This window comes from Gorilla gorilla, chromosome 3, assembly GCF_029281585.2.
Source record: "Gorilla gorilla gorilla isolate KB3781 chromosome 3, NHGRI_mGorGor1-v2.1_pri, whole genome shotgun sequence".
Lineage (NCBI taxonomy): Eukaryota > Metazoa > Chordata > Mammalia > Primates > Hominidae > Gorilla > Gorilla gorilla.
Genome location: NC_073227.2, coordinates 49,708,007 through 49,723,510, shown reverse-complemented (window position 1 = coordinate 49,723,510; position 15,504 = coordinate 49,708,007). Strand labels below are relative to the sequence as shown.

The window sequence follows — 15,504 nt, the reverse complement described above, 5'->3', positions numbered from 1 at the left end:
GGGGATTTGCTTAGTATTGCCACCACCTTCAAATTTGGAACAGAGTGCAAGGCAGAATACGTGTGTACTTGAGAGAGCCAACAGTGTCAGCAGGATGCTACTGATTCACAGCAGATTCCCTGGCTCCACACCTGAGGAAAAGGCCCTTAGTAAACACACCTTACATATATAATAAGTGGGGAACATTGGGGTAGTGCTGGGGAAAGTGGCAGAATACAGGGACTTCAAAAAGTTTGCCTTGGCTGGGTGCGGTGGCTCATGCCTGTAATCCCAGCACTTTGAGAGATGGACGCGGGCGGACTGCTTGAGCCCAGGAGTTCAAGACCAGCCTGGGCAACATGGAGAAACCCGTCTCTAGTGAAAATACAAAAAACTAGCTGGGTGTGGTGGCACATGCCTGTAATCCCAGCTACTTGGGAAGCTGAAGTGGGAGAATCACCTGAGGCCAGGAGGTCGAGGCTGCAGTGAGCTGAGATTGCGCCGCTGCACTCCATTCTGGGCAACAGAGTGAGACCCTGTCTCAAAAAAAAAAAAAAAAAAAAAAAGGGAAAAAAAAGTTTGCCTTGCTTTTTGTCTAGCCAGTGCTGCAAGCTGACCATCATTTGGTTGTTTCAGACGAGTTTCACTGGCATTTGCATGGCCTCTGCTGGTTATTGTGTGTCTCATCTCCAGGAGCTTAAACCCTTCTACAGAAGGCAACTCCTCAGTGACCCCTAAACCAGCCAGTAAGTTTGGTTTGCCTTCAATAGTTGACCTCAACTATGCATCAATAGGTACATGCAAACATCCAGCACTGCCATCATCTGTCTATGTAACCCTGGACCAAAAGCTACAAGAGAAAGCTTGAGTCTCTCTTCCCCATCTAAGAAAACCAACTGCCACCCCTCCAAAAATAATTAATGGAATACAAAGTTGATTTGAGTATTTTATTTATAAATGTACATTTACTATAAAAGCTGTTGCATTTTAGACAACTTGTTGTTTTTATTTTTTACTGTTTCTCAGAGGCATTTTAGAATAAATACTTTAAATGAAAGTTAGTATAACCGATATAGAACACTGGCCCACCCAGAGCAGTAACATCTTTTGGACGGACTCACATATGAGGTGGATCATTTCAGTTTGTTAAATCTTACACTGTGTATAGATAACTATAATATGTATTGCATTAATCACACTACATAGAAAGGAAATGTCATGGAAGTTCGCTAGTGAAAAACAAAAAGTTACCCATTATTTTTATTAAAGAGTAGGGACTAGCTTTTGGAGTATGAGAAAAAAAATCAGATATACTTCCTCAGGAACAATAAATCACTCACTTGCCTCATCTGTTTTTTAAACAAACACATTTACATTATAGCTCAATGGAGCAGAGCATTTTTTTTCCTGGAATCTCAAAGATTATTTGAAAAGAAATAGATCATACTCATTATGCTGCATTGGAAAAAACAAGATCTAGTCTGCCTAAGCTGCCATGTAACAGACTCCAAATGAAATATAAATCAAATATAAATAGAAACAGTTGGCAATTAGAATTTAGAAAATGTTGGAGATTATTCTGTGCTGGTGACTAGTGTTCATTATGGGAAAGCATATTTTGCAGTTGGAGAATGGGGCTTTATTTTTCTTGACTCGATTCTAGCTTCAATACATGTACAATGAGCCTCACTAAGAAATATGTATAAATGGGTTTGTGAAACCAGAAGGGAATGTGCAATATTCATGTAATCCTTACATAACGGATGGAGTTGCACATGTAAAAAGTATTCTATAAAAATCGGTTATGAATGACCATATTGTACATGTTTGTGCATTACTAGTGGTACTCTGCTAATATCATGCAAAGTGTAAACATCCACATTATCAAAATATTTAATAAAACATGCAGGTGGATAATCAAAATATTGGACTTGATCTGTACATTTTCAAAACAATTTTTCTTTTTTTTTCTTTTTTTTCTCTTTTTTTATTTTTATTTTTTCCTGTAAAACAGCAAACACCTCCATGAGAAGTCTTGGAAACTTGGAAGTGACTTCATCTCTCTTCAATGTACTGCATCCATAATTTATCGCCATGTGCAACAGCTTTGCGTTTTCTAAGGCACAATTTTTAATGAAATGATGTGTAGATTTCAATCTAATGACAGCTCATCCAAATGACAAATATGGTCGAAATCCCTCCAGTGGCTGAGGAAATTTCTGCACCTATATGGAACCCACATGCAAAGAACCCATCTAGCATGTAATAAATAATCGCTAGCCATACTCAATAAGACACAGAAAAATTATTGCTTACATAACAGAAAAACATCTACTTGACCCCCTTTTATGACTACATCAATCTATTAGGAGTGTATCCATAGTCTACATTCACAAAATGTCATCTTGACTTATTTGCCATTGATTTAAGGCAGAATAAATAGTCCCCCTTTCCCCAGTCTTAACAACAAAAAACAAAAAACCAGCCTGGAGATCTACATTGTGATGCTTTTTAATAACTTGACTCCTTTCTTGGCCAGCTGAAACTCGTCGCACAGGGCAGAAAATAAACCAGCTCTCCACAAGAGTTCCTCTCTAAACTTCTCCATGGGCAAGGTCCAGAGTTCTTGATAGCAAAAAAAGTGATGGAGAATGGAGGAGAGTAGGTATTCATTGAAGTGGGCAGGGCATAATCTGTGCTGTAGGTTCTTGCTGATCACAGACCAGGGGCTGACCACGTCATATACCACATGGATTCTATTAAGATGGACTTAACGCTTTTCTTTGGACACCTGTGCTTCAGGCCCTTAAGGAGAACTTGCCAGCAAGGGTGAGCAGTGCTCACACCTAATGATGAACTTATCTCGGTGCCTCATCTTCCATATGCCTCATGTTAAGTCTCTTATTGAAGACTCCTAATCTAGTGCCTCGAGAGAAGCAGGCAACAGAGGCCTGATGTCTGACATTGACTCTTTGGAAGATTAAACTTCCTCACAGATTTTGATAATGACTTTGGAAATGATGACTGAAATATTTCCCTCTGCTTTCTTCCTACCTTTGGGCAACGTCCCGGAGTGTAAATCTAGCTGATATTGCAAGGTTTTGCTTTATTTGATGAACCAGCCTATATTAATGACATAACTTCCAAGGTACACAGAATCTAATACTAACGGTGCAATAATTTATTGGTATAATTTCTACCTCCAAAGGTAAGTAACACAAATGTTTCAGGATTACAGTATATATTATCAAACTAGTGTCTTTGCATTAAAAACAAATCATAGCTCAGAGATAGAGCTTGCTGTGATGTTTAGTTTCTGAAATGCATTAAATTTATCCTTCAGTCTTAGAAGACCGTGTGTCTCAAATTGGCATGTCTTGCACTTTCTGCAGCTCAATTCTGTAAACATAAAGTGTTTAATTCCTAGACATTCTAAAACAAAACAGGTTTATTGCATCATTTAGCTAATTCCCAAAGAAGAGAATAACACATTTTAAACCATAAGCCTGTTTGACCATGCTAAAACCTTTTTTGAGCTATTCAGGATCATTACAACCCCATATTCTTTTGTGTATACTGTGCAAATGCAAAAAAAAAAAACCAAAACAATAAACAGGAAAAACATAAACACTGTGCTACGAAAGAACAGATACCACCTTTCAGAAGAGCCTTTCAGAAATTAGGTAAATGCTGAGAAGCCCCTGAGCTTGGGATTTTGTTAAGCAGTTGCCAGGGGACACTCTCAATAAAGAAATGGTGAGTGATCCGGAAGCTTGAAAGCCATGTCACAATGTTGTAGGCTGCCCGGCACCTGTGATTAAAACAAACAACAAACAAGAGTGGTTAGGCAACATTTCTCGCTTCGGACATTTTAAAACCTCCCTAATGAGCAACTGCCTTTACCAAAGTCTCCTCTTCCTGGGGACCAGAAACTTCTCCCATCCTGCTACTTGAAGTGTGGCCCCAGGACAAGTAGTATTGGCATCACCTGGAGTCTGTTTGAAATCCGGGCTCTTAAGCCGCATTCCAGACCCACTTAACGTGGTGCCCAGGTGATTCACATGCACTGTGAAGTTTGATCAAATGCTCTGGATTGCCCCTAAACCAAAGCATCTCCATCAAGTTTTCTACCTTGTCCTCTGGGGCAAATAAGCAAGAAAATAATCTCTTTTCTCTCAGTTTCCTTAGGTTTTGATTTCTCTAAGAATAAGTACATTGTAATATAAGGAATTTGACATATGATCTAGAAATTAGATTGCTAGATTCAGCAAGTATAAATACGCAATACCCAGTACAGTATATATAATTTCAGATAAACAACACAGAATTTTTCAGTATAAGCATATCCCATATGATATTTGGGACATACTTATGTTAAATCCAGAGCATGCAATATTTGGGACATACACAGACTTAAAAAATGTATTGTTTATGTGAAATTCAACTTTAACTTGGTTTAAAAAAATTCCACTAGGTATCTTATATTTTATCTGGTAGACCTATCTAGAAAGGATTGTTTGGGTTCCATATTTTCTGCTGAAACCTTCACAGGATTTCTCCTTTTTAGGCACTACAGTTGTGATGAGTCAATTGCAACATTTGAAAAGACCCCAGGGAGTTTGCATTAAATGCGTTTCACAAGAGTGAATGATGGAACAGAACACCATGTACAAAGACACAGTCATCCAACACCCAAGCACAAATGGCACAAGTTAAACATGTGACGGCTTGATGTATGACAGGTAATTTGTTTTGCACGTCCATTTCCATTTACATACGAACTTAAAAACTGTTTACATTGCTTTTAGGAATTGCATTTTAATATTCTGGTATGCTATTTTTCCCTTCAAGAGAAAAATTTCATTTAAATGTGACTAGTTACTTGGAGAAAATAGGATTATATATTCAGGTTTTATTATTCCACAAAATGAAATTATTTTGTTTCACTTAGAATGCCTATGACGTAAACCACCCTTCACATCTATCCATCTCCACTCTTCTCAATTTAAATCAAATTTTAAAAAAGAAAGAAAAATGGTTTTTAGCCTTTTTTTCCCATTCTGACTCTTTTATTGCATCTTGGATATATTTGACCAATACAAGCATATTTATACTTCTCAATCCAAATTATAATCCCCTCTACCTATTCATTCCTAACGTATATTTATTTCTTAGGACATCAGCAAAGAATTAAACAGTATTCTCAGATGTGCTGGTCATTCTCTCTGTCATGAGTTAATTGAAATTAGCCTAAAGATATTAACGTTATCTGGAAAAATGAACATGGGAGAAGAGTTAGGAAAATTTTGGAAAAAAATAATTGGAAAGAAGGTGACCATTATTACCCAATATTAAAACATATTATGAAGCTACAATAATTAAAAACATTCAGTAATGGAGAATAAATAGGTTAATAAAACATAATAAAATATCCAGAAATAGACCTAAATATATATGGGAACTTAGTTTATGAGAAAGCTGGCATTTCAAATTAGTGAGAAAAAGAGGGGTTATTCATTCAGTGATATTCATACAAGTGGCTAATTGGAAAAAAAATCAGGCCAGATATCTACCTCATTTTTTACCCCCAAATACAATCCTGATTATGACATATTTACATGTGAAGGAGAAAAAAAAAAACAATTCTAGAAGAAATCTCAGCTAAATGTATTTATACACTTTAAATGAGAGTTTTCCTAAGAAACCTATAATCCAAAAAAGAAACATATATTTCTTTTATATGTATTAAATATATATATTTAATTACATAAAATGAAAATCTTTTGTATGAAAATAAATCACAGAGTGGGAAAACTAATAACCACAATATGCGGCAAATATAACAAATGGCAAATTTCTTTAATTTGCAAAGAACTCATACAAATCAGGTGCCAAATAGAAGAATGGGCAAAGGCTAGGGAAGCACTTTACAGAAAAGGAAATATAAATAGTGAGGAAACATATGAAAAGATGTTCAAACTCATAATTATGGAAATACAGATCAAAGCAATGAGATTTTTCCCCCACCAAGCAGAGTGGAAATTTTTAATGTCTGATGATATCCAGAGCTGATACAGGCTTGGAGGAAATAAAGGGGGTCTCTCATACATTTTGCAGGGAGAGTGCACTTTTCTGAATGATAATTAAGCAAGATGTCTGAAAATTTAAAAAGCACATGCCTTTTATGTCACCTGTGCTACTGCTCAGAATCTATCCTATGGAGATGCTCTGAAATATTCATCAAGATATATGCACAAGGATGTTCATTTAAAAATAATATTAAAAAATGGGAAACCACCAAAGTGTCCATTCATAGAGAATTAGTTTTAAATTATAAGTCCACACAATGGGATTGTATGCAGCTATTTAAAAGTCATTAAAAAGAAAAAGGAGATACAACATGTTATCTGGAAAAATTACCAAGATATATCATTAAATTCAAAATGACAGCAACAAAAACCAAGTACAGAACACCATGACTATATGATCATCACCTATGTGAAATAAAAACCAACACAAATCCAGGTAGATACATCATACTTATACGTATCTCTGTGTGTACATGTGTGCAAGTGTGTGCATACACATGTACAAACATATATTCTGCCCCTACCCCAAGAAATTATTGGAAGGTGATTACAATGGAGATCTCCCCTTTTAATTTGGTGTCTTTCTGAACAATTCCATTTTTCTAACCTTATAGCATCTATAACTTTTATTTATTCATTGAATGTCTATAGAAGCAGAGAAAACAACGGGCCTTGTTTTCTCTGGTAAATCCTGGTACAACACTGCATTTCACATATAAAATAAAGAAAAAATCATTTTTGTGGCCTAGCTCCAAATCACTTTCTTATTTTTCAGCTCATTACAAGAACTCCATGGTTTTGAAATTAAAAGCAGTTAATGCCCTTTAGATTTGTATATTTAAGAGAAAAATTCCTGGTCTTGAATTAAAAAGCTAATTTCCAAAAGAAATGACAATGAATCACCCAACCTCTCAATTTAAAAAAATCTAGATGAAAAGAGGTCACTGTCACCCAGAGGGGGGTTCAGGTTGTTCGGTTGGCATCCTTCAAGCACTTTAAATTATTAAACAAACTCAGATCTACAGCACTTTTCAAATCTTTCTGAGCAATCCTTCAACCTAACAGTGCCCTCTTCTGGTTCCATAAATTACATTCACTGGTTCACTAAGGTAGAGAAAAAGAATAATTTATAGAAGACGATAGGAAAAATCGCATTGAAATCTGGGAGAAAAGAGTTGTTTTCCTTGTTAGCATATAAAAGCAAAAGTCCAGTTTAAATAAAATGTATATAATTATTACCTATTATACATGTACTATATATGTTCTTTTGTGTGTATATATTTATGATATATGGTATACTATTTATATATTTTAATATATAAAATATATAGTATAAAAATTAATATGCATGATCTAAATAGTCCAGTTTGATAGCAGCGGCTCTAAGCTGGAACTGTTTTGATCTCAAGTCAAATATTTATTATAAATCTAAACTTCCTGGGTTTGATTAAATTTTTATTTCTCATTTTATTAATAGGCATATCTAACTGAATTTACTAAATCTATAGCTATAAAACAAATTACCTTCAATTTTTATTCTCAAAGGTTTCAGTCTTGCAGAGATTTGAGATCCATGTAAAAAGGCAGTAAAAACGTGACTTCACTTTGAGAAATAGTCATTCTTGAATTTCACACTCCCTATCTTCACTCCAATTTTTTAAGAGTTTCTGACTGATGAATCTGCACTAAAAGGTCTTCTGCTGTCTAGGTGACCCACCAGAAGGACTGTACTCATGATGGAGAATGAGGAAACATTCCGAGGCAAGCCACTGGCCATTTTCAGATTTTCTAAACAGCGGCTGGGCAACAGCACCCCCTGCTGCCCCGCAAACTAACATGCACCTTCCACAGTAGGAGGCCCGGATGCAAGACGGGAAAGCAGGCTTCTCACTTACTAAGGCTGCAAATAATTTGTTAAGCGCATATTGTTACTAAGATATTGTAGAGGTGGGAGGTGGGGAAGAATCCACAGAGAAGTGGAACCCTCATTGTTGTCTCTCAAGGAACTTTCCATTCAGCTGGGAACACATATGACGTAATGAAACTCCTGAATGTAGGGCGTGGAGACATTGATGAGTTGGTGCTCGATCTGATGAACAGTGGAGAGCCGCTCTCCACATTTAACCATCCCCAAATGGTGCCAGTCGTCTAAAGACATGCCTGAACAAGTGACAGTGTTTGACAGACCTTATCTCCTTTCTATCACACCAAAATCTCTGTAGTGAGCTCAGGCAATGTTTTGACCTGCTGGTGTGCTGATGCACTTCAGGATAAAAAGAATTGGTCCACATTGTAGCAATAACTTCCAGGAAGAAACGAGTGGTAAATATCTTTTCTTTTTTAACCTAGATGTTAAGAAACCTTTCTCTCAGATTAGAGTGTCAACGGCTGGGGAAAAATATTTGAATTCCTAAATTGGGTCCTATGGAAGACATACGATTACACTCGGTCATCATGAGGCATTCTCCCCAGTACTTACTTCTGGATCGCATGTAGCAATCATTACAGTTCAGGAGACCATTTCGAATCCTAACATCCGTCCCACTCACTGCATCTCCAAGCTGGCCTTTACAAATTCCACACTATAGGGTAAAAAGAACAGACATCATAAGATGCATAAGGAATTGTTTCTTTATAATGCTTAGTTACTGTTTATGTGAATAGCACAATAATCCCTTCTACAATCACCACATTTGTGGAGCATCTATTATGTGTAAGATGCTGCACCAGTGTCAACTTACAGCAAAAGCAAATATACAGTTAGCAATTTTAGCTTAATTCCTTGCATTTTACAGAGAAGGACACTGGTTCAGTGAGGTTTGTTGGCTTGTCCCTAGGTTGTGGAGCTGATAAGTGGTAGCAGGTTGACTCCAAAGCCTAGCGTCTTAACCTCTATCATACATCGTTTCTCAATCAAAATGGAAGAACCATTTTAAACACATTAAACCCTAGTGGCTTTAAATAAACACATGGCCAATGAGTTATCAATTGAAACGTGTCCATCAATAATCTTTAAAGGCTTGCTAGCATTGTTGCTAAGTTCTACCAGATCAAAATTTCTAGGAAGTACCTGTTCCATTTGTTTATTTATTTTTTAAGACAGTGTCTCGCTCTGTAGGCCAGGCTGGAGTGCAGTGGCATGATCTCAGCTCACTGCAACCTCCACTTCCTGGGCTCAAGCAATTCTCCTGCCTCAGCCTCCTGAGTAGATGGGATTACAGGCATGTGCCACCACGCCTGGCTATTTTTTTTTTTTTTGTATTTTTAGTAGAGATGGAGTTTCACCATGTTGGCCAGGCTGGTCTCGAACTTCTGACCTCAGGTTATCTGCCCACCTTGGCCTCCCAAAGTGCTGGGATTACAGGCATGAGCCACCGTGCCCAGCCTGCTGTTCCATTTTATATTTCCACATTAAAAGCAGTGATATTCAGAGCAACAAATCCACTGGGAATTTCCACCAACACAGGCTGAGTGCAGAAAGAGACTGTAGGATATACTTGGATGTTTGTACCAGAAGGGTAGAAAGGCAGTGGAAGTTGGTCTGGGTGCCAGCCTCTTGCAGGGGGACAAGGATCTAGCCCCTAATTCATGCTCTAAGGTGACCTGGGACAGAGTGAGGCTTAATCCAAATTATGTCATAAGCTGCCTCTACATTGCAAGAGTGGGGAATAAATCCAAGAGGGGATGTACCTTAAAGCATCAGGCCAGCTCCAGGAAGTGAATGATTAGAGTGAATAAAGGCCTTGAGAGTTAAGAAGGCAAGTCTCCTGACCCTTGAGAATCTGCAAAGAGCCCTTACCACCTTGCTTATTTCTAGTCCTCATAAAGTTTCTGAGAACAGAATGCAGTGTTGAAACATATTACCTTGGCATAACTACAAATCTTAAAAAGCATATTCCTTGAGCCTCAAAACATCCCTAGGCCATTTAGGACATACATTATCTAGGTTAATCTTTACAACGAGAATATTTTTGCTTGTCCTTTGTGGAATGGTTCTCTATAGAAATAAAATAAAACTTAGGAAACTGTGGTCTCATTCTAATACTTTTGATAAATGAAATCTAAAATAAGTATCTATGTTGTGTTTTGCCTATGATAAATCTTGCTTTCAAGTGATTACTGTTATTATTAAATTAGTAATTTGGGGACAACTTCACTGACTTTCTCTTAGCTTATAGGCAAAGTGGGAGTTATTTTAAACCCAGGCAAATTTACTTCATAGCCAAGGAAACTGCCAACGAGAAATAAAAGAAAATCCAAGAAGAGAAAAGAAAGTATGTCAGGATTATGCAGACCAAGAAATTACTCCTCCTTAGAGACAGAGAGTTCGCCTTCAAAAATTATATATTATTTTGAAATGTGTCCGTGAGTGGAAAATACAGGATATGCTGATATAGTCCAGCTTATAAATTTCATAATAAATCAGGTATAACTGGTTAACTCACCTACTTATTACCAAGAGATCTGGGACTAGAATCTAGAACTCCTCATTTTCAGTTTATTCACTAATTCATTCATGTAAAAATATTTATTGACACCTACTCTGCTAGGTAGAGAGGAAAGAATGGTAACCAAGACAGACATGGTCCCTGCCCTTACGGAGTTTATTAGAGGAGATAATATTTAAATAATCCAATAATCAGTAATAAGGACCAAGAAAGGTTCTATAAGGACCTATAACAAAGGCAACTTAGTCTGGGTGGGCAGCGCAGCTTTTTTGAGGGAGTGATATTTAATCTAAGATTACAGACATATTCATTCTGAGACCTACAATTTTCTAACTAGCCACTTAATTGACAGACAATTTTCCACTAGGTCAAAGACTAAAACCCTTTCACATTAAGTCATAAGAGTTTAAGAAACAGCATAGACATTACATTCCAAATAAATCCACATGGCCCGAAAAGATTTGGAAGAGCATCATCCTCCCCAGCATCCCATTCTCAGCCTCCTGCTGGAGTATATGTTCTTTAGCAACAAAAACTGTTTTGTAAGGACAAATTGCACAAACCTTTCTGCTTCTTCTAATCTGACATCCCAGAGGGATTCGTGATAGGTGAGTTTCATTCTGAAGGAATGTCTATACAACCTAGACAGTGAGACCTCACAGACAAAGCCCTCCAGAATTTCCAAGAGGCATTTTTCAGCACAGAACGATGCCAAAAGACATCACGAAGTTGTGTCTGGAGAGCAAAGCAGTAAGTACGTACCCTGAAACATTGGATGTGAAAATAGAGATTGAGGGTCTCGATGATCATTGCAGCTCCTTTACCCAAAGGAAGCCCACAGGAAGAGCACAGCTTCTTTCCACTTATAGACCTAGGTTTAAAAATATACGTAACAATAAAAACTTCAGTTTAGCATACCTGGTCAAACACACAGACATGTAACCTCATGCAAAAATGAAAATATGGATTTTTAAGATGCCTATATCATGAATGAAATGAGAATGATGGAACTGATGATGAATAGGAGATTAAACATTAGATATAAATGGCAAACAACTGCCAGACTAAATATACTGGGTCTCCACTATGGTACTGAATCTGGTGCGTGTGTTTAAGTTATTAGGTTATTTGTTTCAAGAAGTTTGTGTTGTAGTCTATTCAGATGCCTCAACATGATTCAATATATTTATCATACTTTTTTATAAGTCCTAAAAGATAACTGAGTTTCGCTTTCCTGGGGTTTCAATATTGCTTTTAAATTTCCCATAAGTGGTTCACTGGTCCACTATAGCATTTCTTTTTACTTATTAAGAAAACAACATTTTTGTTTGAAAATAATCACCTGTGATACAGCAGACTAGGCAGAGGGCTGGGAGAGGTGAGATCTAATGTCTGCTCTGTCACCAAGTTCTCTGATCTGGTGTAATAAACTAACTTTGGGTTTCTCTTTCACCTTTTAATATGAAAGGATTGGACCAGATTATCTCTACAATTTCTTCCAGTGCAAACACTCTGTGAATGAAGGCACTTGCCTTCTCTCTAAACTGGAAGCCTCTTGAGGGCAGGACTGCATCTACCTCCTCTCTGTACCCCTGCAGCACCCAGTACACTGCCCAGCAATGGACTGGAACCAAACCAGCAGAGCAAAACCAGGTGAGAGGACACCTTAAGGACACCTTCAGCAACCCATCTGAAACTAGACAGCTGTCCTCTGAAAGGCAGCTTTTATATAACTAAGATCACATTGCAATGATGCCAAATGTCTGAGAAACTCTTGGAATTATACAAGGAATTTAAAAATATGCAATATCATTTGAAAACCAGCAGGATACAGAGGGACAGGAGAAACAGAAAGGAAGACAGTAGAAAAGAGGAAGAGTTCCCCTAATCAAATGCTATTTATTAGGATTTCCCTCTTATCCAGTAGTTAAATGAAATTTCTACATCAAAGAAAATCTCTGAGCACTCAGTAATTTGTCTCTCCAGGGAACGGGAATTCAGGCGGCTTTTAAAAATATCATGGGGCCCAGCTAATGTCCAGAAGTCATCATTAGAGAGCTGGAGTAGGTTAGAAGGATGAAGTTTCGTTTGTCAGCCTCCGCCTGGTTCTCTGTAAGAGCCATCAGTGGATCCTGCCTAGGAGGGCTTAGCCCTCTTGAAGGGAAAGGCGCCAGCTTTGGAGCCCGGCGGTTATCTGGTGGATTTTATTATTAGATTGGAGTTTCCACACAATGTAATTAAAGCCCTGTGGCCATAGCGGCACCAATGTCACAGGCCTGACTTTTTCTATTGCAGCTGATAAATCTGCAGGCAGATGGACAATGTTCTCTTTCCTCTTGCCTCTGTGTGTGTGTAGGAAGAGATGTGGATGGACACATCCCTCAAAATCATTTGGCAAGCACTAATTCAGTTGAAATGATGCTTGGCAAGCTCTAGTCCCAACAAAGCAGCCTCAGAAAGGCCTGCTGACCTCTTGTACCTGTTTGGTGACTGACCGGGAGGGGTGGGAGAACAGGGAGAGAAAGGCCCAGCCTGGAAGTGCTCTCGGGGACTTTTCCTGTAATGTGGTAAAGGAGTCAAAAATTATGACAAGCAAAGAGAAGCCAAACTCCATTAAAAAAAGACATTTTAGATTAGGAAAATAAAATAAAATAAAACTTTTGTGACAACCAAATCAAAGACCACAGCATTTCCTGGCAGTATTTTTTTTTTAATGAACAAAAATAGTAATAATGTCTAGCAAGAATTGTACATGTATTAGCTACATAAAATCAAAACCAGGTTGGCATGCTGGCATTGCTGAACAGAAAAGACAGAATTTTTTATGATCTTTATTTTTAGTTAATTTCTTCACTCGCTAAAATTGCCAGGTTGTTTTTTAAGTTGCTAGCCAAACTGCTTTGGCATGCTAATTAGATATAAAAATGATGGACTCCGTGGAAGGGGAAAGATGAGGAGGGATCCAGGGCAGATCTTCAAGGAGAGCCCAGAGATAAAGGGCAGAACTTAAAGGAGCTATTTTCAGTGACTTCCCTTATCAACAAATTCATTATGGATACGTGGGATGAAGGGTCATGTTCAAAACATGTAACAACTGATATGTCATGGGCATCAACAAGTCAGAATAGCTCCCAGCTAGAAGCTACTAGAACGGTTGTACGTGAGCCCTGCCTGTGATTAAGCCATCAGCTCTGGGCTCTTGCTTTTAAAAGTTAATATCATTTGTAAAGAAAAGGGGTAGAACACAGAAAAGAACAAGGGAAAGAAAAATACCAGCACAGAAGTGAACAGCGTGTGAGTCCATGTGTCTTCCGCTTTCGGCATAACTCCCTGATCCCGCTTCCCACCCAAACCTCCCTCGCCAGGGAATGCTTATCTTCTCCAAATATCACATTTTCATGTAACACCCTAAAGTATAAGTACCAATGCTTTAAAAAAGATTAAACATCACTGCAATAATCAATAACAATAGTGATTACTTCTAGCCAATTTTAGCTTCTATTGATTCTGAGTGTCATATAGACAAATAGAAATGAAACTGGATCGACATAAGAGAAACAGAGGAAATGGTTCAAATATTGCATTGGGAAAAAGGAAAATGTAACGAGAAAAATAAGACAATAAATATTTTTCTCTTACAAAACAAGTTATCGTCATCATCATCATCATCATCACCTACACTTACTATTAGCCAGGCACAAAACCCTATGAGGTAGGGACTATTGTCATTCCCATTTTATAAACGAGGCAGAGAAAGGTTAAGTAATTTGCTCAAGGTCCAATGTAGGCAAGTGGCTGAGTCAAAATCTGAATGGAGGTAGTCTGGCCCTAGGTAGAATGATTGGTTACAGTACTATGAATGTTAACGTTTTAAACATTGGGTTATAAGGTATCTCTGGCTCAAATATGATCTTACGTGAAACTGAGGGTTCATTTTGAATTCCTCTACTACTTAATCAGTTAAATAATTTGGATAAGTTATTTAACTTCCCTGAGCCTCAATTTTATCGTCTGTAAAATGGCAGGAACAATCTCATTAAGTTATTGGAAGGGTTCAGTGAGTCAATGGATGAAAAGGAGAGAAATATATGTAAACTCTTCAACAGAGTGCCTATTATATTGAAATGGTTCAAACACGATAGAAACTATTATTGTCAAAAATACTTTCTTACAAAATTAAATTACAGCTCAGGTAATTACCTTACAGGAGAGCATAATAATGAGAGAATAACATTTTTTTCCTTGAACGAAACTTTGTCCACAGGCTCTGAGGCAATTTAACTCAAATGAATTACAAACACAACAGGCCTGCACCTGCTTTCCAATGTTTAAATTTGTGGGCTAAAAACATAACTTTGCCTATTACAACTCGATAAATTCAGAGTACATATTTACTTGCCAGAAAGACTGACCCAAACTTCCATTTATATTGACCACCTTGTCAATGAGATTTAACGGAGAGAAAGCACAAAAATGCTGCTGTCCTCTTGCCATCTCACATTTTTCACTCTTCCCCCTTCTAACTAAATGAATTTTTCAAAAAGGGAATCCCACAACCATCGTGTCTGGTTACTCACTTCCGCCTTTCACTGGGAGACTCGATCTGATGGTTAATGCTTTTATCCAGTGGGAGGGTTTTTGGCTTCACATCTTCTGAACTGTGCGTTGGATTTGATGTCTGCTGATTCTGGGATGGATCTGAGGCCAATTAAAGAACATAAATATAGTGCACAGTAAAATCACCTTACTACCTAGGAAGTCACCTTTCTTTAAAGTGCTAATGCCTGTTGAGGTTTTATAGCGATTTCATGCAGGTCATGGGCACATGGTGGTTAGAGAGGCCACTTAAATCACTGCATCATGATTTAGTTTTGGAAACAAAGGAGGTCAGGAACCATGCCCTTTCCCCTCGCTGATTTCTGATGTCATAAAACAGTACTTTAAAATACTGACTTCTTATGCATGAAAGAAAGCAAATCTGGGTGGAT

General features: G+C 37.6%; 1 protein-coding gene across 14 annotated transcripts in view; it reads right to left on the bottom strand.

Annotated features, from left to right (window-relative positions):
- Positions 1 to 912: 912 nt before the first annotated feature.
- Positions 913 to 15,504, bottom strand: part of LIMCH1 (LIM and calponin homology domains 1) — a 339,607-nt gene continuing 325,015 nt past the window's right edge. For 6 of the 14 annotated variants that reach the window (XM_019025483.4, XM_055385614.2, XM_055385616.2 and 3 more), the window contains 5 exons: positions 15,094 to 15,214; positions 12,996 to 13,073; positions 11,279 to 11,387; positions 8,548 to 8,650; positions 913 to 3,790 (listed from right to left, as the gene is read on the bottom strand). In XM_019025483.4, coding sequence (XP_018881028.4) covers positions 3,765 to 3,790; positions 8,548 to 8,650; positions 11,279 to 11,387; positions 12,996 to 13,073; positions 15,094 to 15,214 — 437 coding nt within the window. In that variant the 3' untranslated portion in view covers positions 913 to 3,764. Of the gene's footprint in view, positions 3,791 to 8,547; positions 8,651 to 11,278; positions 11,388 to 12,986; positions 13,074 to 15,093; positions 15,215 to 15,504 lie in introns of all 14 variants that reach the window. The other 8 variants (XM_055385618.2, XM_055385619.2, XM_055385620.2 and 5 more) reach the window with 2 other exon arrangements.